Here is a 27,131-nt window from a genome sequence, read left to right as displayed (position 1 = left end):
GCGCCGATCGCCTCCACCAGTCGGGCAGCCAGCCGCCGATCTCCAGCGGGCGGGGTATCGGAGGAGAGGGATTGCGGCCGCTCTGCGCCCCCACCGAGGAGCCCAGCAACTTTCCGCCCACCCGGTGGCGATTCCATTAGCGTGTGCAACAGTCTTCACACGCTCCGTGGCAGAGCAAATCAGGGCAGGAGAAGGACCCGAAGCAGCGTGTGGAGACTGCTGCACACACGCTGCTGGAATCACCACGTTTGTAGTTGGGCCCGCGGGAAGGGAAAGTGGGGTAGAGGAAACGCTAATGCTGCTGCACAGGGAACTGCTGTGGAGGGAGGGAAATGGAGGGGGGAGGCAATGCTGCTTTGGACAGACAGACAGACAGAGGGAGGAAGGGAGACAGAAAGAAAAGAAGAGAGACACAGGGGCAGGGAGATACATAGAAAGACAGACAGACAAAGGGGGCCAGGGACAGAGACAGAAATAAAGACAGCGGGAGTCGCGTCGGGGGTGTGCGGGATGTGGCAGAGGGAACTTTTCCAATGGGTGCAACTGGGCGGCTGTTGGGAACCTATGATCAGGGGCAGAGCAAGGTAAGTGTATCATAGGAAGGGATGCCTACTGCTGGATAGGGGGAGAAGGAAAGAGGTGCTGATGGACAGGGGGGGTGACGAAAAAGGAACAGAGGCCTAATGTTGGACAGGGGGCGAAGGAAAGAGGTGCTGCTGGACAGGGGGGAGGTAAAACAAAGGGAGAAGGGCTGCTGCTACATAAGGAGAGCTGTGAAGGGGTAGTGGTGGACACAGGGGAGGTAAAAGGAAGGGAGAATGGACAGGGGGAGCAGGCAAGGGGTGGTGGTGGACAGCCAAGGAAAAAGAAAGGCAGAAAGAAAAAAAAAACAGCTAAGGAGAGAGAGAGAAAGAAATAAAGACAGACACACACACATATTCTAGCACCCGTTAATGTAACGGGCTATAAGACTAGTATATATATATATATATATATATATATATATATATATATATATATATATATATATATTTGGTTTTCATTCTGTTATGTATTTCAAATGTTTTTAATTTGGCTATCTGTTAAATGGTTGCTGATATGAGCAGATGTGTTTCTTGGGGAGAGTCCCCATACACCTCCCCTTTTCTGTTTCCTCTTCAGGGCTACTATCTGCTTTGTTGCGCATTGAGGAGTTGGACAGCCCAGAGGTATGGGAGGAGGCGCAAAAAAAGTATGCAAATTAAGCTCCCTACAAGAGTTTTTGCGAGAAGAGATTGACTACTAACAGGTTCAGGAATATTGCAAAGACTAATCTTTTCATTTGAATTTCAGTGCTGTTAAGTTTTTATCTCATTTATTTTTTATTTGTGTTTATATTTAGTCTTTTTACTACTATTAACAAAATTGTAAGTTTGTCCTGGATTAGTGCAGAAATAGGTTTCAGACCTGGACTGCTCCATGCTGGAGTGTATGCTTTTGGTTAATCACTAGTGGTTGCGATAAGATGTAGTTTGACTTCCACTCGCTTAAGTGTGGTAACAACTTAGATTCTACCTTTATAGATACCTTGTACTTAAAGGATGTGGAGCATATATTGTATGGCTGCACTTGTGGGGGAGGGGGGATCTTGTGGGTGTGGAATTTATCAGTGATAAATAACAGTAATATTCTTTAAAAGTGTGTCACTAAATAGCACATTTTCTTCCCTTTCAATTTCAGATACCATTTATGATGAGGATGAAGTACTCCTGGCATTGGCAGAGCAGCTGGGAACATTCACCGCCCTTGTGGGAGGTCCAGACTATGTGCACTGCTTACTGGTAAGATTCCCTTGCTAGTTGGAAGTTGTTTGATAGGAAAAAGGAATGGGGGACTTGTATACCGCCTTTTTGTCACTTTGGCATTTCAAAGCTGACATTCAAAGCGGTGGGTACTGGAGAATTAAGTGACTTGCCCAGGGTCACAAGGTGCAGCACCGAGATTTGATCTCTCAACCTCTGGGTGCAGAGGCAGCAGCTCAATCAGTGAATCACAGCCATTGTGATGTTGTCTCTTCGTGTATGTGTGTGCATGCTTCTCAGAGGACAAGCAGGTATTATATTCTCACATGTGAGTGATGTCATTCATGAAACCTAATATACACTACCAAGTGCACTGTCGCTTAAAATTTTTAAGGCAATTTCCATACTGCATGCATATTGATGCCTTCCTGCCCAATGTTGGCTTGTAAGATCATCAGTTCATTGTTTCCCACGAATCTGAGAGCTTTGTCTTCGTTGTTGTCAAACTTTTTGGGGTGTTTTGGTACCTTCCTGTTATTATTTTCTTTTTGTCATTTTTGGGGGGGTTTCCATGTTCCTTTTATCTAATAACTCCCAACTTTGTTCAATTTTGTCAACTTTTTTGTTTTTGGCTTTCGAGCCACTTCTACCATTTTTTTTTTCTACTTGAGCTCCCTGGGCCATCAATCCCTTTGATTTCACTTTGGTTGTTTTCCTTTCCATATCAAAATCAGTACACAGTGACTTCAAAACAATATCCTCTGTGTAATAGAACCATTTCAGACTCTGATCCACATAATTGGTGTGTCCAGTGGCTCGGTCCTGACCATTGGCACATTAACTGTGTCCTCTTCCCATATTCAAAAGAGGCCATTCAAAGCTCACAAACTTCAATTCAAGAAACTTTTCAGCACTGCGATTACATCGTCAAGCATGGTTGGGAACTCTGACCCCAAAACAGACACCTGTTACACCAACATCGACATCAGTGCCAGATGCATCAGGTTTCACACAATGTTAAGACACCACTTCCTCCTTATCGATATATCGAGGAATCTAACGCATAAGAAAGCCAAGAAGCACAAAATTTCTTCTCTTTCTAATAATAATAACTTTATTTTTGTATACCGCCATACCCCGAAGAGTTCTAGGCGGTTCACATGGGTTAGAACAAATTACAAGAGGTTACATGCCAAATTGATCATAGAGTTGCGAGTAGCAAGGAGAAAGTAGTTATAAGTGGTTACATTCCAAATTGATCATAGAATTACGAACTACAAGGAGGAAGAAGGGGGGAGAGGAGGGAGACCGGGGGGGGGGAGAAGTTTCGGTAGGAGGGAGGAGGAGGATTGAAGGAAGGGGCATTAGGGACTTTAAGGGTCTTGCTCTCGGAATAGGTGGGTTTTAAGTGTTTTTCTGAAGTCGAGGTAGTTGTGGGCTTTGAGGACCATTTGGGCCAGCCAAGGGTTTAGTTTGGCAGCTTGGAAGGCATAGGTTTTGTCGAGGAATTTTTTTGAGTGGCATAGTTTTAGGGAGGGGTTAGGCGAAGAGTTGGATTTTGCGGGAGGTCTTATAGTTGTGGTTTAGGGTAAAGTGAGGGGTGATGTAGCTTGGGGATAAACCAAATATTGTTTTGTAGCAAAAGCAGGCGAATTTGAATATGATTCTGGATTCTAGTGGGAGCCAGTGGAGTTTGTGGTAGAAGGGGGTGATGTGGTCCCATTTTTTCAGGTCAAATATGAGGCGGACAGCAGTGTTCTGGATCATCCTAAGTCTCCTGATGGTTTTCTTTGTGGTGCACAAGTAAATGATGTTGCAATAGTCCAATATGCTGAGGATGGAGGATTGTACTAAGAGGCGGAAGGAAGTGTCGTCAAAGTATTTTTTTATGGTGCGAAGTTTCCATAGTGTCGAGATACTTTTTCTGACTGTGATATCGGTGTGTTTCTCCAGGGATAGATGTTTGTCTAGTGTTACTCCTAGTATTTTTAAGGTTTGTTCGAGGGGGAAAGTGGATCCTTTTACTTGAATTGAGGTGTCTTTGATTTTGTTATTGGGGGTTGCTAGGAAGAATTTTGTTTTGTCTGGGTTTAGTTTTAGTCTGTAGGATAGCATCCAGAGTTCTATCTGATTCAGTATGCTTGTGAGGGAGTTGAGGAGCTCTTGAGTGAAACTGGTTAGAGGGATGACTATGGTAGTGTCATCTGCGTAGATAAAGAATTTTAGCTTGAGGTTTTGCAGGAGGTTTCCTAGGGAGGTGAGGTAGATATTGAACAGGGTGGGGGACAGAGGGGAGCCCTGAGGCACACCGCAAGAGTTTACCCATGAGTAGGAGAAGGAGTCGTTTTTAAATATCCTGTAAGATCTGTTCCGTAGGAATCCGTTGAACCAGTTGAGGACCTGGCCGGAGATGCCAATACAGGCAAGGCAGTTTAGGAGAATGTCGTGGTCGACTAGATCGAAAGCACTGCTCAGGTCCAGTTGTAAAATCAGGGCACTGGATCCCCGGCTGAAGAGTGTGTGTATGTGGTCTAGGAGGGAGGCTATGATGGTTTCGGTACTGTGATTGGAGCGAAAGCCTGATTGGTTGTCATTGAGGATATCAAATTTTTCTAGGTATTTGGTTAGTTCGGCGTTTACCATCCCTTCTGCAATTTTGGTGAATAGCAGGATGCTTGCGATTGGTCTGTAGTTGGACGGGGTGTTGGGTGGTTCATTCTTGTTTTTTATGATAGGAGGCATTACCACTGTCAACTTCAACGTACAGTAAATGTTGATGCCTGGAGAACCATTCTCTATCTCTTCTAGATATCTCCACAGTGGTATACCTTGACACTAACACTAACGAGTACAGCAGATTACTAGCATGCCAATGTCTTTTATCCCAGGACAAGCAGGCATGATATTCTCACATGTGGGTGACGTCATCTACGGAGCCCCGGCGCGGACAGCTTTTCAAGCAAACTTGATTGAAGTTTCAAGTTTGCACACTGCACCACGCATGTGCATGCCTTCTCGCCCACTAGAGGGCGCATCCCACCTCGTGGTCCTCAGTTCAATTTTTTCCGCGGAGCAAGAAAGCCCTGTGGATCTGAGCTCCAGTGTTTTTGCCTTCTAGCTGCCGCGTTTAGTTTGGTTTCCACATCGAATTAGTTCGCGGTGCTGTTTTTCTTTTCGGTTCTTTTCAAAAAAAAAAAAAAAAAAAAAAAGTCTTTCGTTTTCGTCGGGCTCCGGGGGCTCCCGGAAGCCGTGGCCGCGGGATGTCGGTACGTTCCCGGCCTTCTTCTTTTTCTTCGTGGATGTCCCGTCCTGTTACGGGATTCAAAAAGTGCAGCCGGTGTGAGAGGTTGCTTTCCATCACTGACCCTCACCGGTGGTGCATTGTCTGTCTTGGGCCCGAACATCCGACAGACTCGTGTGATCGCTGTGCTACCTTCCAAAACAGGGCCCTCCGTCGCCGTAAGGCCAGAATGGCGGAATTGTTCGCCGTCGACGCGCCCCCTAAGGCCTCGACGTCGGCCTCGGCTTCGGCCCCGGCCTTGACCTCGGCCTCGGCGTCCTCGGGGGCCTCGGCCTCGCCTCGGCCCTCATCCTCGAAGGCGTCGTCAGTGAAGCAAGCTTCGGGTAAGTCCTCTGTTCCATCCCCTTCAGCAAAGAAGCCATCCTCGAGTCAGGCCAAGGCGGGTGGGTCGACCCCGGCCCCGCATCGGACCTCGACTCCGCACACCCCGAGGGAATACTCGAGACCGAGGTCGCCCTCCAGGGAGTGTGCCCCGGACTCGGAACTCCCCACCTTCGTGGGGATTCCGGCCTTCCAGGATCTCCTCCGAGCTCTGATCTCATCGGAGCTGTCGGGAGCCCTGGAAGTGTTGCAACGTGCTGCGGTTCCGGCGGCCTCGACCTCGGCCGGGGCGCCTTCGGTCTCGGAGGCCCCGGCCTCGGCTCCCTCGACCACGGGAGCCCCGGCCTCGGCGACCTCGGTCTCGGGTACTGTGGCCCCGTTCACCTCGGTCTCGGCCCCGCCCCAGACCTCGACCTCGGGGGAACCCCCTGAGCGGAGTGTAAGGCCCAAAGAAAAGTTGCGCAGAGTGCGCCGTCTTTCCTCCTCTTCCTCCGGGTCTTCCAGGCACGCCTCGCCCTCGACGCGACCTCGGACGGGGCGTCGATCGAGGAAGTCTAAGCGGCCCCGAGGCTCGCCTCGGCGCGACCGTTCCTCGTCGTTCGGGGGCGAGGCGCTGCAGGTGTCGGAGTTGCGCCTCGACAATCCGAGGCTCCTCCGCTCACCTCGTGGGAAGTCTTCCCGGGCCGCCTCGCCGAGGAAACGGGAGAGTGTCCCACGAACCCCGGGGTCCTCACCCAAGGGTTCTGCGAGGAGGATAACTTCCCCTTCCCCCTCGAGGGCCCTCGAGAGGGGATCCTGGGATTCGGGATCTGTTAGGGATCCTCATTATTCCCATGAGGCCTCCCCCCTCTCCTCGGTGGGGCGGTCGAGAACCCCGTCTCCCCAGGCTAGGCCGTCCTCATTTTCATCCTTCGTTCAGGACATGGCCCAAGCCCTGGGGATTGACCTGATGGTAGGTTCTCGGTACTCCAAAGAATTTTTGGAGGAACAGGACCTCCCCACTCCTCCTAGAGAAGTGCCTAGACTCCCTCTCAACAGTGTCCTTCTGCAAACCTGGCTGAAGAACTTGTCAAACCCTCTTACAGTCACGTCTGTGCCTTCAAAAATGGAATCGAAGTATAGGACGATTCCCCCTAAAGGGTTCGATAAGGCGCAGCTCTCACACCAGTCTCTTCTGGTGGAGTCTGCTCTTAAAAAATCACAGCCCTCACGGGTTTCTGCGGCGGTTCCACCAGGCAGGGAGGGGCGGACCCTGGACAAGTTTGGCCGTCGCCTCTATTCAAATTCCCTGATGGCCACCAGGGTTCTAAATTACGCCTTCACCTTTTCCTCCTATTTGCGTGGTATGGTGAAGGACCTTCCTCAATATCGAAACTCGTTACCGGACTCCCAAAGAGCAGGATTCGATAAGTTTATGTCCAACCTGTCTCAATTGCGGTTGTACCTATTCCATGCAGTGTACGACGCCTTTGAGCTGGTTTCGAGGGTGTCGGCCTTCGCAGTGGCCATGCGCCGCTTGGCCTGGCTTCGCACCCTCGACATGGACCCAAACCTGCAGGAACGCCTTGCAGACTTGCCTTGTGTGGGGTCCGAGTTATTTGACGAGTCATTGGATGCGGCGACCAAGCGCTTGTCGGAGCAGGAGCGCTCTCTAGCATCCCTGGTCCGCCCCAAACCTAGGCCCCCGCCGCAGAAACCCTTTCGGCCTCCGCCGCGCCGATACCCTCAGAAGTCGACCCCGGCTTTCTCGAGACCGCCTCCGAGACGTCCGTCTCAGCGAGGCAGAGGGGGACAAACCCAAGCCCCGGCGCAGGGCCCTTCTAAGCCCGCGCCTTCCTTTTGACGGGCTGAGCGGACGGGGCGGGTTCCCCTCCGCACTTTCACAGGAACCCCTTCCTATCGGGGGCCGTCTTCGGTCCTTCCGGGAGGCATGGACCGGGATTACCTCAGACGCTTGGGTGCTCCGGATCGTCTCCGAGGGCTACTCGCTCAACTTTGTGTCCTCGCCGCCGGACAGTCCCCCAAGTTTAGTCCCCTGCAATCGTTCGCAGCTACCGACCCTTATAACCGAAGCCAAAGCCCTCTTGAAGCTTCGGGCGGTCGAGCCGGTCCCCAAGGACCAGTGGGGTACGGGGTTTTACTCCCGCTACTTTTTGGTTCCAAAAAAGACCGGGGACCTGCGCCCCATACTGGACCTCAGGAAGCTCAACAAATTCCTGGCCCGGGAGAAGTTTCGAATGCTATCTCTCCCGGTTTTGTATACTCTCTTGGAGGAAGGGGACTGGATGTGCTCCCTCGACCTGAAGGAAGCATACACCCATGTTCCGGTGCACCCCGCCTGCCGAAGATTCTTACGATTCCAGGTGGGGGACCTCCACCTCCACTACAGGGTACTGCCCTTCGGCCTGGCCGCGTCCCCACGAGTATTCACGAAGTGCATGGTGGTGGTTGCGGCAGCCCTGAGGTCACGTGGACTCCATGTGTTCCCTTACCTGGACGATTGGCTCATCAAAGCCCCGACCAGGGAGGGGGTTATCTCAGCGACCCGACAGTCTATTGCCTTCCTGCAAACTCTCGGGTTCGAGATAAATTTTCCAAAGTCTCAGTTGAGGCCGTCTCAGTCTCTTCAATTCATAGGTGCGGTGCTGGACACGGTGCGCCTGCGCTCCTACCTGCCGACCCAGCGGTTGGAAGCCTTGGTACGGATGAGCCGCCAGGTCTCTCAACTATCGAGGGTGTCGGCCAAGCACATGATGATGCTGCTGGGCCATATGGCCTCGACGGTACATGTCACGCCGTTTGCGAGGCTACATCTGAGGATCCCTCAGTGGACCCTCGCGTCCCAGTGGCGTCAGGAGTGCGACCCGGTGTCTCGCCTCATTTCGGTGACTCCGCTTTTGCGGAAATCGCTGCGTTGGTGGACAGACTCTTCAAATCTGTCCATGGGGCTACTGTTCCGCACTCCGCCTTTTCGCAAGGTCCTGACCACGGACTCCTCGGAGTACGCGTGGGGAGCCCATCTCGACGGTCTTCGCACGCAGGGCCTGTGGTCGGCAGAAGACCGTCGGTGTCATATCAACGTGCTGGAGCTGCGGGCCATCTTCCTAGCACTTCGAGCCTTCGTTCACATATTGCAGGACCAGGTGGTCCTCGTCCGCACGGACAATCAGGTGGCAATGTACTATGTGAACAAGCAGGGGGGAACGGGGTCTTGGCCCCTCTGTTCCGAGGCTCTTCGCCTTTGGGAGTGGGCGGCCTCCCGGAACATCTTCCTCCGGGCGGTCTACATCCAAGGAGAACGGAATTGCCTGGCGGACAAACTCAGTCGACTTCTGCAACCGCACGAGTGGAGCCTACACTCAGCAGTTCTGCGCGAGGTTTTCGCTCGCTGGGGAACGCCACAGGTGGATCTGTTTGCCTCTCCGGAGACACACAAACTACCACTATATTGTTCTCGGATGTACTCGCGGGACCGTCTGGAAGCGGATGCCTTCCTACTCGACTGGGAAGGGAGGTTCCTGTATGCATTCCCTCCGTTCCCTCTGATCATGCGAACGTTGGTACACCTAAAATCGTCCACGGCCACGATGATTCTCATAGCACCTCGGTGGCCGCGTCAGCACTGGTTCTCCCTGCTGCTCCAGCTCAGTGCCAGGGAGCCTCTTCCCCTGCCTGTCTCTCCTTCTCTGCTGTCTCAGAGTCAAGGATCCATGTTACATCCCAATCTGCAGTCATTGCACCTGACAGCTTGGTTTCTTGTTCCCTGACTCCTCCGGACCTGTCTCAATCGGTGAGGGAGGTGTTGGAAGCCTCCCGCAAGATCTCGACGAGGCTTTGCTATGCGCAGAAATGGACCAGGTTTTCCACCTGGTGTTCGTCTTTTCACCTGGATCCGGTATCAGTTCCGGTATCCTCGGTTTTGGACTATTTATTTCATTTGTCGCGCTCTGGCTTGAAAACCACCTCGGTGCGGGTTCATCTCAGTGCGATTTCTGCTTTCCATCAACCTCTGGATGGACGCCCTCTGTCACTCCATCCCTTGGTGACACGCTTCATGAAAGGGTTACTCAGGGTTTGTCCCCCTCTTAAGCCTCCGTCTGTCGTGTGGAATTTGAATGTGGTCCTGGCTCAACTGATGAAACCCCCTTTTGAGCCACTCAACAAGTCCCTCTTGAAATTTCTGACTTGGAAGGTGGTGTTTCTGATCGCCCTCACCTCCGCCAGGCGGATTGGGGAGTTGCAAGCCTTGGTTGCGGACCCTCCTTTCACTGTCTTTCATCACGACAAGGTGGTTCTCTCCGCACCCATCCTAAGTTTTTACCTAAAGTTGTTTCTGACTTCCACCTCAATCAGTCCATTGTCCTTCCTGTGTTCTTCCCGAAGCCCCACTCCCATCCTGGCGAGACGGCGCTTCACACGCTTGACTGTAAGAGGGCGTTGGCATATTATCTTCAACGCACCAGGTCTCATCGGAAGGTTCCTCAATTGTTCTTGTCCTTCGATCCCAATCGATTAGGGCATCCAGTTTCCAAGCGCACTCTGTCTAACTGGTTGGCCGCTTGCATTTCCTTTTGCTACGCTCAGGCTGGCCTTCCTCCCCCGGGTCGAGTCACGGGGCACAAGGTCCGAGCAATGGCAGCTTCGATAGCCTTTCTCCGATCCACTCCGATGGAGGACATATGTAAGGCTGCCACTTGGTCTTCGGTTCATACATTCACCTCTCATTACTGTCTGGACACTCTATCCAGGAGTGACGGCCGGTTTGGCCAGTCAGTTTTGCAAAATCTGTTTTCCTAAATTGCCATCCTCCCACCTGCCCTGTTTTGGTTAGCTTGGAGGTCACCCACATGTGAGAATATCATGCCTGCTTGTCCTGGGATAAAGCACAGTTACTTACCGTAACAGGTGTTATCCAGGGACAGCAGGCATATATTCTCACAACCCGCCCGCCTCCCCGGGGATGGCTTCCTTGCTAGTTATGGAACTGAGGACCACGAGGTGGGATGCGCCCTCTAGTGGGCGAGAAGGCATGCACATGCGTGGTGCAGTGTGCAAACTTGAAACTTCAATCAAGTTTGCTTGAAAAGCTGTCCGCGCCGGGGCTCCGTAGATGACGTCACCCACATGTGAGAATATATGCCTGCTGTCCCTGGATAACACCTGTTACGGTAAGTAACTGTGCTTTTTAGTACTGGCACCAGCTCTCTAGGGCTATACATAGACAAGAACTTTTGAGCTATGCAGACGCAGCCTTCATAAGCTTTAAAGGCTACTGTGCCTTCCTCAGCTAATCCTGAGGATGCATCAAAGCATCAGTTGAGGACAAAATCACACAGTCCTGCTTGGCGTGGTCCCATTTGAGGAGAAGATTTATTTCCTGTTCCACTTCGACACACTTCGATACATGGAACGCGCTTCCAGAGGCTGTTGTAGACAAGAAAACATTAAATGGTTTCAAAGAAGGTTTGGATAGATTCCTAGAAGAAAAAGGGATTGGGGGGTATAGATAGGTATAGACCATTGCTCAGGCAATGGGCCTGATGGGCCGCCGCGGGTGCGGACCGCTGAGCAGGATGGACCTATGGTCTGCCTCAGCGGAGGCAACTTCTTATGTTCTTATGTTCTTAGTTGATGCTCTTCTTAACTTATACTCCCAGATTTGCCTAGAAGAGAGTATTTGGAAGAATCTGACTCAAGACATCTCCATTCATTCCGATGAGGACTTAACAGTTTTCAGCAGAAGAATCTTATGGTATACTTTCAGATACATCGCCGCCTCCACAACGATGTATAGCTCCAGCAGAAAGAATCTGCTTTACTAGATTCATCAGACAAATGGGACATTCACTGCTCATTAAGATGGAGACAGAGGAAGAACCTTGGCTTGAATGTCTAGACTTTGAAAACTCCAACAAATGAGTGCATTAAAGTTCATTTACACAAGATCATGAAAGACACTTGTATTTAAGAACTGGAAAACTCCTCTGTCAATCCAGGTGGCTCCTAGGAAAATACACTGTGTACAGAATACAGACATGCCCAGTAATTTATAGGACACAACATCACTCGCTGGTTGCAGAATCTGCCCTCAAGTGTTCACGTAGTTCTTGCTCTTATGCTTCTGCTCCTCCAGGAATTGAGGCCAGAACATTGAAATCGAGCACATATTCCAATCTACTATGCTTCTTAACAGAATCATGAACTACCAATTTTACATGTCTATATATTTCAAATTTTATTGAAACAATACTCAGATTTTAAACAATATCTTCCTTCAGATCAATTAAAGCAGTTACAATAGATTACAAAGAACTTTATTTTCTACCAGAAAGTTCATGGCTTGAGCAGTTTTCGATGCATTAAATTTCTTTTTCCAGAACATCTGCAGTAGCCATAGCAATGCACAGGATGGCCTGTGTGCAAGTTCACTACAGGAACAATTTTCCAGTGTACCCTACAAAGGTAATGACCTATTTGGAGAAAAAATTGAGGCAGCTGCAAATAAAATAAAAAATGCCAAAACAAACACCCCCAAAAACAGTGATAACCATGATAACTTTATCTAAGGCACAGACCTCCCAACCTTCCTCTTCTAGGAGATATTCCCCCCCTTCTAAATGTTCTTATTATTACAACATTAAACATCGCTACAGTCAACCACCTTCCTCATCTAGACCACCTGCTCAAGACAAATCTAAAAAATCACAACCTCAGTCTCAAGCCAAACAGCAGTAGTCCCTATGACTCCTTTCTGGAGAGTATTGTCAACATTTAGCTGCCTTTTTTCAAAACTTTCCTTGAGGAGGCAGACTATTCCATTTTCATCAGCTTTGGATGCTAATAACATTCAGTGAATGAGTCAGGTAGTAGCAGAGTATGAAAAAATGACAGAATTCATCACCATTCCCATCCCTGTGGATAACTGCGGGAAACCATCCCCCAGAAGAGAGGGAAGAATCAGATTATGAATGGGCGCAACTACTGACCCTCAAGCCTTGCATTGAAGAATGCTAGTGTAGATGGACTAAGGTTGAGAGAGAGACAATGACACACGGTTATCTGCAGGGATGAGAACTGTGATGAATTCTGTCACTGTGTCATTCTCTAGGTAGTAGCTTAAGACTACATCCTTCACTTGAACACCTCCAAACCACTCACCAAGAGTATTTTCAACTCCTTCCAGAAGATTCCTTCACCTTCTCCAGTTATCTGCAATAGAACTGATTCCTCTATGGGAGAGAGGCTGGGGATTTGTAGTAAGATTTATGGTATACTAATCAGTTACATAAACAAATACGTGCCTGTTAGTTTTCTAGGGAAGATCAGAATATTTCATCCAGGTTCAGCTAGCTTTGCCTACTTACACGACACAGAGACCCAGGCTATGAGAAATACTTTATTAGAAATATAAAAATATAATTCATAAGCCAGCAGCAATAACTAATTATTGTTCACAAAATATTCAAATACATGTATGAAACTTGGCACATAATTATCACACAACACTTGTTAGATAAATGAGTAAAACTAATTCTTACACTCTAAATAATTCCTTATAATAATAATTCCTGATTAGCAGCAATCTATTACAGTTTATCACCGCAGGTGCTTCACTTCCTTATCCCATAGACAATAGGATTCCCTCTCTAACCCAGCTGAAAAGACAATATAATTCCTTATTCTCACCATCCAATTAGGCTGTAGCACAGAATCAGGTGAAGTGGAAGACGTCTTTTCTCCGCTTAGCAGATTTAGAAATTCTTCTGTTTTGGAACAGTCCATCAGCAACTGGAGAAGCTGTAAATTAGGTAGGCAACAAAGGTTTCCTTTATGTGATGGAATCCAGATGTATAAAAGTCCGTGTCTCTCTCTGACAGAGAGTCACAAGAGGTAACTTTTCAAGTCTTAATTATTATAGAAGAACTGCAGAGAAAACCTATGATAAGATGTCATCCCAACACAGACTAAATTAATAATTAGCACATTTCATTTGGATCTCGTCAGATGACCTCTCCAGACCAATCCAGAAACATAAATTAGATGAATAGCCTTTCTGTATAGAGTCTCGTACAGTCTGAAACAGAGGCGCCTTCGTAAGATAAACTAAACTAAACCTTGGGTTTATATACCGCATCATCTCTACATTCACAAAGCTCGACACGGTTAACAAGGGTTAGGGTAGAAAGGAACTCCAGTGAAGGGAAAAGACAAAATGAAGAGAAAATTTATTCCTTCCCCCCCCCCCCCAAGATTCACATAGGCTGAGCATGTAGGCATAGCTGGATGTCCTTGACTAGAATACAGTTCTGGTACGTATCCAGAATACATCAGGCATCATAAACAGCAAAGATGTTTTCTTCTTTCTCTTCTTGCATGGTTGAGGCTGGAATGATTTCTTGCAAACAATGGTTCAGGCTTGTTGATGTCGGAGAGGCCTAACCTTCAGGTGCAAATAAGGAAACACCCCTACAGATTCCATTTCAAGTATTTCCTAATCCAAAAAAAACTGGAAGCCTTTGACCAATCCTGGGCCCAGATGCACTAAACGGAGTGATCATTGCTAAACTTGTTTTGACAGCTTTAGTGACGATCACATTTGCTGACCTGAAGCAGAAAATGGTTCACCATGTGGTTTTCTGCAGATTGCTTAATCCCCAATCTGACCATGCAAATAAGCTCATTAATATTGAAATGCCATGTAAACTAGTAGAGCAATTGATGCTCTACCATGGCTTCCTGATGCACAAAAAAAAGGATCGCTTTAAGCGATCCAAAAAAAGTGACTTGTCAAGACCAGCCACTTATCTGTATATTTTTTAAAAATTGGTACAGCTGCTGTGCATTTTACATATGCACAATTATTTGCCTCATTAAAAGAAAAAAAAAAAAAGCACCTCCTCCCCCTTCTTCAGGCTGCTCTATGGGGTAAAGACCTAGAACAACTATTGCCCACCACTTATGAGGTATTCAGGAAACGCCTCAAAACCCATCTATTCCTGAAATACCTAGACAGTTGACCCACTTCCCTCTTTCCCCTCCCTTGCCCTTTCTCCACATTGTTCCCCACATCCCTTAAGTTAATTCAACTTGTACGTCAACTCAACTTGTACTCCACTAATCTTTTGTAAACCGCATAGAACTTAACGGTATTGCGGTATATAAACTGTTATTATTATTATTATTCCCCCGACTGATGAAGGACTTTCCCAACGAACCGGCACTGAGAACTGACCTCTCCATGGTAGCGAAAACAGAAGGAGGCATGAACCACTTCCTCCTGCCATGCTGACCCCACCCTCCCATGCAAGAAAAAAATTGCTGAAGGGATGCCCATTCCCTCCTGCCATGGAGAAACACCCCCCCTCCCCCACGCTTGCACCCTGATGAGGTTGGCTCTTTTTAGGGGGAAGAAGGTACAGGGAAGGAAGGTGGGACAGTGTTCAGAGCATGGCAGGGAGGGGGCTTGGTTCATAGCCTGGTAGGGAATGGGACTGAGTGCAGGGCAGAGAGAGAAGGGGGATGGGTGAAGAACTTGGCAGGGAGGGGGGCTGAGTGCAGAACCTGGCAGGATAGGACACTTGAATATTAAGCCACCCGACTTATAGTTGAGTCAACCATTTTCCCTCCTTTTGGGGGAAAATGGGGTCTCGACTTATATTCGGATCGACTTATATTCAGATATATATTGTACATCCTTCTTGATAAGCAGCTGTTCTCTAGAGTACTAAGTCAGAGATCACTGAGGCTACTGTCTCGGATCATGCGACTGTGGAGCTCACCATGACCCTCTCCCCTGTCCGTAAAGCATCTTCCTGGAAACTGTCCCCGCACTTGTATAATGACCCAGAGTTCCGTACCTTTCTGCGGGCGAGATGGGTTGACTATCACACCACTAATGCTACTCCGGAGGTGGGACCGGTGTCTTTCTGGTACGCGTCCAAGGCGGTAATGTAAGGGCATGTGATCGCCTACATAGCCGCTAAGTGAAGGGAGCAGGAGGGGGAGCTTCTGATGCTCACTCAGAAATTACATGTGTTTCGTAAGGCCCTGTCTAACTCGGATCGTCTGGAATATAAGGGGATTTGAGAGAAAACTGAGGCCCTGCTTCACCAGCGCGCGAAACAGTTTCTCTTTTACCAACGTTACAACCTTTACCGATGGGGGAGTAAGACGGGGAAGCTTTTAGCTAACCTGGTAAGCCCCTGCAAAAAACGTCAAATTATTACAGCTATTCATGATACCAAGGGGATTCAGCATGAGGGGGAGTGGCAGATAGCCAATCAGTTTGTCCAGTATTATGAAGCCCTTTATGGGTGGAGACCGTTGGACAGGGCCGCCCTGGATGCTTTCTTTCAGGTCATCTGAGTGCCACAGTTGGACACGAATCAGGCTGCTTTTCTGAATCTGCCAGTTTCTGTGGAGGAGCTGCTAGCCTCCATCAAGTCTCTCAAATTAACAAAGGCGCCTGGACCAGACGGGTTTGGGCCGGAATATTACTGGATTCTACCAGATTTGGTGGAGAAGCCCCTCTGTGAGATGTAGAATACTGTGGCTGCTGAGGGTGGCACATTTCCAGATAATATGGCCCATGTGGTCTTGATCCCCAAGCCCAGCAAAGACCCGGACCTGGTGGGGTTCTTCAGGCCCATTTCTCTTTTGGACCAGGATATTAAACTCTTGGCTATGACATTGGCGAAGCATTTGAATTGCTTTCTTCCTGCCCTTATCCACCCTGATCAGGTTGGTTTTGTGTCGGAGCATTACGCCTCCATGAATTTGTTGAAGGTCCTGGGAGCTATTCATGCTTGTCTGGTCGGGGGGGAGTTTGGAGGCTGTAGCGGGCTTGGACATGGAGAAAGCATTCAATAGCATATTTTGGAATTCTTCTTCTGCGTTTTATGACAGGATGGCTTTCGGAGCTCATTCCTGGCCTGGATGACTGCTTTGTATACTAATCCTAGGAAGCGCCTCCTGATCAATGGGGGTCTTACGGTGGATGTTGGGTTGCAGAGGGGTACGCAGCAGTGATGTCCCCGTGTCTCCTCTTCTCTTCCTCCTGGCTATTGAACTCCTAGCTGTTAAGATCTGGCAGGATGGAGACATATGGGGGGGATTCAGGTCAGCGGTCAGGAGTATAAAATCAGTCTCTTTGCAGATGACATCTTGCTTTATTTAGACCAGGTCACTCCCCACTTTCACAGAGCTCTGGACATGATTAAAGCTTTTGATGCCCTGTCTGGCTTGCAAGTTAAATGTAGTAAGTCAGAACTTCTGTTGTTGTCGGGAGGTCCCCCAGCACCTTGGCATGCCCTACGACAAAACCTATGCGCTCTTTGGGAATCTACCTGAGAACTGACATAGCTACTCTCTACAACGCTAATGTTAAGCGCCCCCTTGCGGCCATTGGGAAGTTGTGCCAGGCTTGGCAGGAGTTACCTCTGGGCTGTTCTGGGTGGCCTGGCAGTGGTGGTGGGACAGACGGGGCTTGAACCCAGAGATTTCGCCCTTCATGCGTTTTGAGGGCAATTCTCAGTTTCTGCCAGGCTGGGGCCGGTCGGTGTTTCGGGACTGGGCGGACCAGGGTTGTGTGGCTATGGAACAATTGCTTGAGTTGACCCCTGAGGGTTTCCTTTCTTTCCAACAGATCAGGGATACGTGGGGCCTCCCCTCTTGCTACTTATTCTCCTATTTTCAACTTTGACACTACTGGGATATTGAGCGTAGGGGCAAGGAGGGGGCATGGATCAAAGGGTGGTTGGATACACTTTTCGGCAACGCCAGCGCCAGTTAACACCCTAGCCCACTGGTATCGCTTACTGAAATCCTCTATCTCCCTGTTTGTGCTTACTCCCTTAAGATCCAAATGGGAGCAAGACCTGGGGCATAGTCTCCCCGAGCTGCAAGTTTTGGCCTGTTTCCTTTACTAAATCTGCAGATTTCCAGGAGCTTCAGTTTAAGATCCTTCACCCAGCCTATTATACCAAACAGAGGGGCGCGCTTGGGGCTCTGGGACAGCAATCTTTGCGTTAAGTGCAAATGTCAGGCTGGTACTTATATTCATTCCTTCCTAGAGTGCTCCAAACTGAGTATATGGAGGGAGGCACTCCCCCTTCTTGGAGAGCGCTGTGCACCGCACTGTTGAGTGGGACTATGGGTTCCTCCTGCCAGGTTTGCAGACCTCCCTCCAGGATTAGGGCAGTGAGCACTCGCCACTTCCCCCCCCCCCCACACACACACCCCGTTTCAATGGATTACCCACGGCTAGCCATGGGTAACAGCCACTGTGTCATTCTCTACATGTATCTTCCCTAATTTCCCTGAGGGGTCCTGGTGGTCATTATCTGCGGTGACAGGGAAGGTGAGGCGGTCAGAAGACCTGAAAATTCAGCTCCTGAGGTACTGGTCTCCTTGCTTGCACTGTGTATTGCTGGCTATCATTGACGTGCATTGTAGCACATGTCTGTACACCCCTGAGTTTGATTTTGGGGGGTGCTAAAATCGGGGTTTTGGGTGGTTTCCCTGCATTTCCTGGTCCCCTTCCCCACCTATAAAATCACCATTTTTCTGGGTTCCCTGTCACTTTTCCTGGGCTGTTTTAGGGCAAAATCTGCTCCCATGACGGCCATCTTGTATTTTCATTAAAGTTTTTAAAAATGTACTTTTTGGACTTAGAAGCTTTGTTTTTTCTCCAAACTTCACATATGGCCTCCTTAGGACAGGATGATATGGATTCATGCCATAAATGCAGTGGATGGCTGACTGAGTCGCAGCCATGCATTGTATGCGCCTCGGCCCGTGAGGGGTGTGAACCATGCGTGAATTCTGCAGCCCCAGTGGAGTACCGCAGGGCTCAGTCCTGGGTCCACTCCTTTTCAACATATTCATAGGGGATCTGACTCGGGGGCTTCAGGGTAAAATAACTTTATTCACCGATGACGCCAAACTATGTAATATAGTCAGTGGAGGCAAATTGCAGGATAGTATGGCACAGGACCTGCTTACATTGGAAAGATGGTCCTCGACCTGGCAGCTGAGCTTCAACGCTAAGCAATGTAAGGTTATGCACCTCGGAAACGGTAATCCATGCAGGACTTACACCTTGAATGGAGAAACTTTAACTAGGACTTCAGCAGAACGAGATTTAGGTGTAATCATCAGTGCAGACATGAAAACTGCCAATCAAGTAGCGAAGGCTTCGTCTAAGGCAAGGCAGATGATGGGATGTATCAAGAGAAGTTTCGTCAGCAGGAAACCTGAAGTCATAATGCCATTGTACAGAACCATGGTGAGACCTTATCTGGAGTACTGTGTACAATTCTGGAGGCCACATTACCGTAAAGATGTGCTCGGAGTCGAATCGGTACAGCGGATGGCCACCAGGATGATGTCGGGGCTCAAGGGTCTCTCGTACGAGGAGAGACTAAACAAATTGCAGCTCTACACTCTCGAACGTAGGGAGAGGGGAGATATGATTGAGACATTTAAATACATGACTGGATGTATCGGGGTGGAAGATGATATCTTCTTTCTCTAAGGACCCTCGGCCACAAGAGGGCATCCGCTCAAACTCAGGGGCGGGAAATTTCATGGTGACATCAGAAAGTATTTCTTCACAGAAAGAGTAGTTGACCGTTGGAATAAGCTTCCAGTACAGATGATCGAGGCAAGCAGCGTGCTGGACTTTAAGAATAAATGGGATGCTTATGTTGGATCCCTGCGAGGGTCGAACTGAAGAAATGGTCACTAGGTACTTAAGAGGATGGGTCAGTAGAGTGGGCAGACTTGATGGACTATAGCCCTTTTCTGCCGTCTTCTTTCTATGTTTCTATGTTCTACCCTCCAGAGAGGCCCTACCTTCCTCCAATTCCACTGGAAACGCAATTAACTGCATCCTGGATGCCTAATTTGGTGTTGGAAGCGCAGTTTCAAGGTAAAGTCTTATAAATCTTATAAGCATTCCAAATCTGAGTCCCGCAGAGCGGCTCTTGCTGCCAGTGGCTTATTTTCCACTGGAATTTGTGGATATGATGTATCGGGCTTTTAAGAGAAAAAGGGCTATGCCTGTGTCTCCCACTCAGACTCCAGTGCTGCAGTCTGTTCCACCTTTGGATTCTAACATGTCAATTTGTTCCTTTGGGACACCAGAGAGCCGGTGGCCGGTCCCCACCATTGCTTCCGTTTCCGCTTCCGTTTCTGTGCCTTTGCTGTCGCATGTTTCCTCGGCGGACTCCATGTATGTGGCTAACTTATTGGATCTCTGGGATACCCAGAACAGTGTGTGCCGAGACCTTGGGGATGACCAGGTGGTTCGCAGACTCTTCAAGTCTAGCTGCCTGCCTGCCTGACCTTATTTCAGAGTCACTGGATGCTTCGAGCTGCAGTCAATATGTTTAGTGTGCTGTGGCTCGACAAAGTTTCCAGGACTCTGATTTAGAATATTGTGTAGAATTCTAGAGACTGCACCTTCTAAAACATATAAAAAGGATAGTCTGTCCAGAGGAAGGCTACTAAAATGGTGCATTATCTTCGTCATAAGATGTATGGGGCAGACTTAAAGATCTCGATATGTATACTTGGGAGGAAAGGTGGGAGAGCGCATGAGTTGAGTCTTTCATTTGAAAGGAAGCCCTGGAATGAGGGCATAAGATGGCGTTAAGAGGTGATAGGCTCGGGAGTAATATAAGGAAATACTTTTTTACAGAAAGGTTGGTGTGGAACAGTGTCCTGGAAGAGGTGGTGGAGACACAGTGGCTTAGCAATAGCGAGAGGTGCCTGAGGCGATGGCGCCCCACACTAATCTTCTCTTTCACCTCCCCCTCCTGCCGCATGCGCCTGCTCCCCTTCCCCCCACACCTCTTTAACATTCATGGCACGAGCAACAACCCCAACCTGCTGCTCACGCCAGTGTCGGCTCTTCCTCTGAAACCACTTCTAGGTATGGGTCCAGGAAGTGTGACATTAGAGGAAGAGCCGATGATGTAGTGAGCAGCAGGTTTGCATTGCTGCTTGTGCTGCAAACGTTATAGATACGAGGGAAGTGGTGCACGCGGTAGTGGGGTGGGTGGGGAAGGAGAGGGGGCTGAGAAGGATGGGTGCCAGTGCCCCCACCAAGATAGCGCCCATGGCAGATTGTCTCCCCTTACTATGCTGCTGTGAAGACAGAGGCTGATTTCAAGAAAACGTGAGATAGGCACGTGAGATCTCTTAGACAGAGGGAGAGATAATGGTTACTGCCAATGGACAGACTGGATGGACCAGTTGGCCTTTATCTGCCATCATGTTTCTATGATTTCTTTAAGTTACTAAAGGAGCTGGGATGTGTAAACTAAGGTCCCCTAAGATTGCTAGCTAACTGACTTGTTTTGCTTTGTGTTAAAGCTGGTAATATTGTGTCGATAGCTGTTTAGGAGTACTGCATTTGGGCTAGTTTTGCTAATTTTTTGTTTTTGGATAGGATTATTATACCAGTTCAGTGTTCTCCCTAGCGCCTTTCAGCCGGGCGCCCCGCCCGGCTAGATTAGGTGAGCGCCCGGCTGTCATCTTGGCTGTAAATTCGCCTCCGCCTGACTTTTTTTTATTTATTTATTTTTTTTTAAGCGCCAGAAAAAGGGTTTTCAGCTTTACTTTTTTAAACAATTTTCCTACTGCTGGTCGATTTTTACAGTTGCAGTTGGAGGCAGGGGCTGCAGGCTCATTATGACCCAGTGCACAAACAGGAAGAACCCCAACGTCGTATTTACTTTTGTTCTGCAGCTTATCGCACAAGACGCTCCTGCACAAAGTGAAACCAATCGGAAAGAGGAGAGGCGGAAGCTCGCAGCTGCATGCTTCAGTAACTGCTGCTGGCTAACAGAGGGAGAAGGTACCTAAGAGAAATAAAGTAGGTCCGAGAAATAGATTCACTACAGGCTAAGGCAGGAGATAGGGCAGGGAGGAAAGCTTACAACGTGGTGTTCGTGCTTGCTTCGGGCCTTCCTCGCTGCCGGGTCCTGCCTACTTTCTGTTTCCGTGAAGGCAGGACCCGGCAGCGAGGAAGGCCTGAAGCAAGGAAGAGCTCCAAGTTGTAAGCTTACCTCCGTCGCTGACCTATCTCCTGCCTTAGCCTGTAGCGAATCTGCCGACCGAGGCGGGGAGGGGGGGGGGGGAGAAGTGATGGGGGGGGAGAGAAATGCTGTTACTGCTGCACCCAATTAGGGGGGAGAGAGAAATGCTGCTGCTGCACCCAATGGGGGGGGAGGAAGACCAGGGAAAGGAGAGGAGAGAAGAGGAAAGAGATGCCAAGACCATAGGAGGGAGGGAAAGGAAAGGAGATACCAGACTATGGGGGGGGAGAAGGAGACAGATGCCAGACCAGGGGAAAGGAAGGAAGGAGGGAGAGAAAGGAAGGAGTGGAGATGCAAGATAATGGAGGGGGGGGGAGAGGATTGAGATGCCAGGGCATGTGGGAGGGGAGGGAAGGGAAACTAAGGAGACAAATGCCAGACCAGAGGGAAAGGAAAGACAGGTGCCAGAGCAAGGAAGCAGAGGGAGGAGAGGAGAGAGATTCCAGGGCATGAGGAGAGGGATGGGAAGAGAAATGCTGCAGCAGCAACCAATTGGGGAGGGGGGATAGGAAGAGAAGTGCTGCTGCTGCACCCAATTGGGGAGAGAGAGAGGGGAGAAGGAAGACCAGGGAAGGGAGAGGAGAGGAAAGATATGCCAAGACCATAGGAGGGAGGGAAAGGAAAGGAGCTACCAGACTATGGAGGGGGGAGAGATGTCAGGGCATATGGGGGAGGGGGAGGAGACAGATGCCAGACCAGGTGAAAGGAAGGAAGGAGAGAAAGGAAGGAGAGATGCCAGATAATGGAGTGGAAGGGGGAGATGAAAGGAGAGGAGAGAGATGCCAGGGCATGGGGGGAGAGAAGGGGATAGAGGTGCAGGAGCATAGGGGAAGTGGTGGAGACAAAAAAAATGGAGAGGGGGTGAAGCTGAAATGGAGAGAAAGGGCACAGGAGTATAAAGGAGAGAAAGGGCAAAGGATATACAGTTTATTGAAGGGACATAGAAAGAGGGAAGATGCCATATGGAACAGAGAGAGGGCGGACAATGGATGGAAAGAGCAGAGAGAGTGGACAGTGGAAGCAAGGGGGAGAGAGAGAGGGCAAAGAGAGAGTACAGATGTTGCATGGAAGGGAGTGAGGACAAACGCTGAATAGAAAGAAGAGAGTGAAGAGAAGATGATTAAAGCAGAAACGACAAAAGGTGGAAAAAAAATTTTGTTGTTGCTTTATGTAGAATCAAGTAGTATTGTAACTGTATTGATTAAAGTTTATCAATAGGAAATTGAAGTAAGGCAGTTTTTTGGGGACTAAACCCCTTTCCTCAGGTCAGGACAGGATACCATAACAGTAGTATACTGTACTGTCTTGAAGAAAGATTTGGCCTCTGAAAGCTAATTACTACTAATTGAAAAATGGATTAGTCCAATAAAATGGTATTTTCTTATTTCTCTGTTTTATTTATATTTGTTTATTTGTAAAGTGATGATTGTTATGTAGCAGTTTTTTCAAATTTAGATCTACTGTTTTTATATTTTGCACAGTATTAGGGTATGTGTCACTGTTTCTGTGGTGTTGCATTGTATGCAGAGTCTGGTTTCTTGGCGTTTCAGTTTAACTTTTGTCTACATATTTCTATTTTTAGTTTGTGATTATTCCATATTGGGCGAGGGTGTATCTCTGTTCTGCGTGTATGTACAGGATCAATTTACTGTGCAGGATCTGGCTTGTTTAGTTTTACAATGCATGTGTTGGTGTTCTAGTGCTCACTGAAGTGTTTAAGACGCTGCCTTTTCCTAGGTGCACCCTTGTTGTGTAACTCATGGATTATTACTAAAAATAACTTTTTTTTATATAGAGGAGGGGGTTATTAAAAAGTGATCAGCACTGGCTGTCATATATACTAGGTACGCCACTGGGTTTAATGACCCTATGCTAACTTTACTGTTGATGTAGGTGTTGTTCCCCCCCAACACACACTCTATAATGAATTAAATTAAAGCTGTATTAACATCAAACAGCTTTCAAATGACATTATAAGCAAATAAAAATAAAATATTTTTAATACATTGCTAATTATTACCTGTATTTTTACCTAAACTGTTTTGCCTAGCTCTCACTTTGATTTTTATCTGCTACTTTTTTATTTTGCTGTAGTGCGATCACACAGGTCTCCTTCAAAGCTCAGTAACACCTCTCCATAAATTATGTGGAAGAGGTTTGGAAGTGGGGATCGCATCTATTTCATATCCTCAGTGAGACCTCAGGAAGGAACCTAGTGATCAAAATATTATTAGAGGTGCTGTAGAGATGTTTCTTGTATGACTGGATGAGCTATATTTATCTTTTTTTTTAGTTGTTTAAATTCATGCAGAAATAAATGGCTAGATTAAACCTAATGATTTCATTAACGCATTTCCCTTTTTTAAACCTCTATACCATTTGAAAGAGGGTGAATATCTAATTATTCACTTCTAGAATTGGATACTTCTTAAATTTAGTAAAAATATTCTGGCACAAGTGTCAAACCTTAAAGAAAGGAAGTCATAGTGAGCATTGGAAAATAATAATTAATAAAAATAGTACACATTTAGGGCTCCTTTTACAAAGGTGCGTTAGTGTTTTTAGCGTACACACCGGATTAGCGTATGCTATCTGAAAAACTACCGCCTGCTTAAGAGGAGGCGGTAGCGGCTACATGCGCGGCAATTTAGCGCACGCTATTCCGCGCATTAAGGCGCTAATGCATCTTTGTAAAAGGAGCCCTTAATTTTCCCCACCACCAAATTTCTCCGTCTCGCCCACCCCACCCAGCTACTTTTTCATGCCACCCGGCTGGAAAAAATTTCTGGGGAGAACACTGCCAGTTAATTCAATCATTTATAAAGTGCCTTTAGACCATTTCTTTGTAACTTGAAAAAATGGGGTAATTTGAGTGGAGATTGTATCTGAATTTGACCAGCAACATTTGAGAAAGCAAATCAAGATGATGGTTTCTTAGTCATAGCCTAGAAATTGTAAGCTCAAAAATTGCTGTCTGAAATTTAACCAAGGTACTGCTTCTGACAGCTGTTTTCTCCTTTTATTATGCTTTAATTATATTATGGCTACTGTTCCTGACATCTGTCTTTTTTTCCTTTTTAGCCCCCTCTGGAGAGCCTGGCCACAGTGGAAGAGACAGTGGTCCGGGACAAGGCAGTAGAGTCCCTACGGGCCACATCCCATGAGCATTCTCCCCCTGATCTTGAGTCCCACTTTGTGCCTCTAGTAAAACGACTGGCTAGTGGAGACTGGTTCACCTCTCGCACCTCTGCATGTGGCCTCTTCAGTGTCTGCTATCCACGAGTATCCAGCACAGTGAAAGCAGAGCTCAGACAGTAAGTGGATAGAATTTAGGGATCCATTTCAAAAACCTGTTCTGTGCTCCTGCAATTAAATATTCATAACAGTTTGTGGTATGGGTACATCTGTGCCACCTTCTCACAAAATATTCCCTCATTCTGTTATCTCTTAATGTTCATTTCAGTTTTGTCTAATTTTGCTGTACTTAAGAGATTTTTGTATGTCTCCATTATTCAAGAATACTAAGGTAAATGATGGTAGAAAAAGACTAAATTGGCCTATTCAGTTTAAATGCTCATCTTAGGTAGATGGTCAAAGACCTATATTCAGACTACCACCAGCTCCCCAAGCCCTTTGTCTCAGCTTTATACGTTTGTATAGCATTACAAGAGGTACAGAGCATATTACAGATGTATATAATAGGCAGCTTCTACCTCTAGAAGCTTAGGGCTCGATTCACTTAGCAAACCAATTGTGTACCGATTGGTTTGTGAGCCCTTTGTGACCCGATTTCTCTCTGACCTGATTCAATAACCTGTGTACTGATCCATACATGCAAATGAGGGAAATGGAATGCAAAGTAGGCAGGGACACGATTCACTAAACAAAAATCTTGAACACCGACTGGACTGGCCGGTTAACAAGAAGCGACTGCTGGGACCAGTCGCTCACCTCCTTCCGACTGTCCTGCCAGCCCTGCAACCCTGAAATAAACCCACTCTTTGCCAAGGCCTGCTGTCTGCCTCCTGCTCTCTGCCCTGATCTCCTGCCCTCAACCCCGACTTCCAGCTCTGTGTCGCTGCCCTACTCGGCTCCGATCTCCTGCCCTCAGCCCCCGACTTCCAGTTCTGTGTAGCCGCCCTACTCAGCTCCGATCTCCTGCTCTCAGCACCCGACTTCCAGTTCTGTGTCGCCGCCCTACTCAGCCCTGATCTCCTGCCCTCAGCCCCTGACTTCCAGCTCTATGTTGCCGCTCTACTCGGCTCTGATCTCCTACCCTCAGCCTCCGACTTCCAGTTCTGTGTAGCCGCCCTACTCAGCTCCGATCTCCTGCTCTCAGCACCCGACTTCCAGTTCTGTGTCGCCGCCCTACTCAGCCCTGATCTCCTGCCCTCAGCCCCTGACTTCCAGCTCTATGTTGCCGCTCTACTCGGCTCTGATCTTCTACCCTCAGCCTCCGACTTCCAGCTCTGTGTCGCTGCTCTACTTAGTTCTGATCTCCTGCCCTCAGCCCCCGACTTCCAGTTCTGTGTCGACGCTCTACTTAGCTCTGCATAGACTCTCTCGGGCATACTTAGTCAAGAAGTCTGTGCCTGTGGTCACCCCACTGACATTTGGACTGTCTGTGGGGATATTGCCACCGCTCGGCCCAAGTCTTTTGCTTAGTTCCCCAGCAGGAACCCCGTAGTGTAAATGGACGATGCCTGCGATTGTGTCAGGCACTCTCTTGATCCCTCTGCTTTCTCAGGAAGGTTTAGTGGTGGCCGCTGAGGTGGAATGTTTGGCAGAGCTCTGCAATTAGGCTCCGTGTGGGTCCTGGGACCTGGTTGATGATCCCACAGGTTCTTCAAACCTGCTCATCTGGAGAACTTCACAGAATCTCTGCAGGAATGGACACTGCAGCCGGATCAGCTGGTCCAGGAGAAATGTTCTTTCAGGAGTGATCAGAGGCCACTAACTACCTCATTTCCTGATAACCCTGCTGCGGTTTGGTTCCTGTCAGAGATTTGGGATAACCCGGAGGGTCCCCTGAAATGTGCTTAGGCCATGGCAAGGTTTTGTCCCTTGACGGGCGGTTTTACCAAGTGCTTTGCTTCTCCAAAGGTGGATTCAGCTGTGGCTCAGGTCACAAAGTGTACTTTCTCTATCCTGTTGGAGTGGTCCTTTCAGCTGCAGCCGAGGTCGAGGCGACAGCCTCGTCCTTCGTTGCATGAGCAGGCCTCTCCACATTTCGCTATGACTCTGTCACTGTGGTGCTGCGTGATTTGGGCTTTCTCATCCCCTGGGTGGATTGTATGGTTGATGTCTTATAAGACATTCTTCAAATTTTCGCCAAGCTGGGCGCTTTTTCAATGTCTGCCTGGAGGATGCTGTGGATCCAGGCAGTGGCCTGGATACTTTTCCTCTGAGGCCACCTTGAGCAAGTTACCCATTAAGGGATAGCTTCAGTTGAGCCAGGGTCTGGATGACTTCAGGGCAAAGTGTACAAGACCACAAGCTGAAGGCTTTGCCCAGGAACAGGCCACATTCCACCAGGAGTTCGGGGTGTTCTAAAATTTTAGTCCATTCAGACGTCCTCACCAGTAGGACAGTCCTCCCTCTTCAGGGCAGAGGTACCCTTCGTCC

The 27,131-nt window shown here is 48.4% G+C and overlaps 1 protein-coding gene across 2 annotated transcripts in view; it reads left to right on the top strand.

Annotated features, from left to right (window-relative positions):
• LOC117369139 (serine/threonine-protein phosphatase 2A 65 kDa regulatory subunit A alpha isoform) overlaps window positions 1-27,131 on the top strand; it is a 204,379-nt gene that overhangs the window by 26,180 nt on the left and 151,068 nt on the right. For both annotated transcript variants that reach the window (XM_033963184.1, XM_033963185.1), the window contains 2 exons: window positions 1,720-1,820; window positions 24,588-24,820. In XM_033963184.1, coding sequence (XP_033819075.1) covers window positions 1,720-1,820; window positions 24,588-24,820 — 334 coding nt within the window. The remainder of the gene's footprint in view (window positions 1-1,719; window positions 1,821-24,587; window positions 24,821-27,131) is intronic.

The sequence above is a fragment of the Geotrypetes seraphini genome, chromosome 11 (assembly GCF_902459505.1).
Source record: "Geotrypetes seraphini chromosome 11, aGeoSer1.1, whole genome shotgun sequence".
NCBI lineage: Eukaryota > Metazoa > Chordata > Amphibia > Gymnophiona > Dermophiidae > Geotrypetes > Geotrypetes seraphini.
Note: the sequence above shows the minus strand (reverse complement) of the source record. Positions and strands in the feature narration are given on the sequence as shown.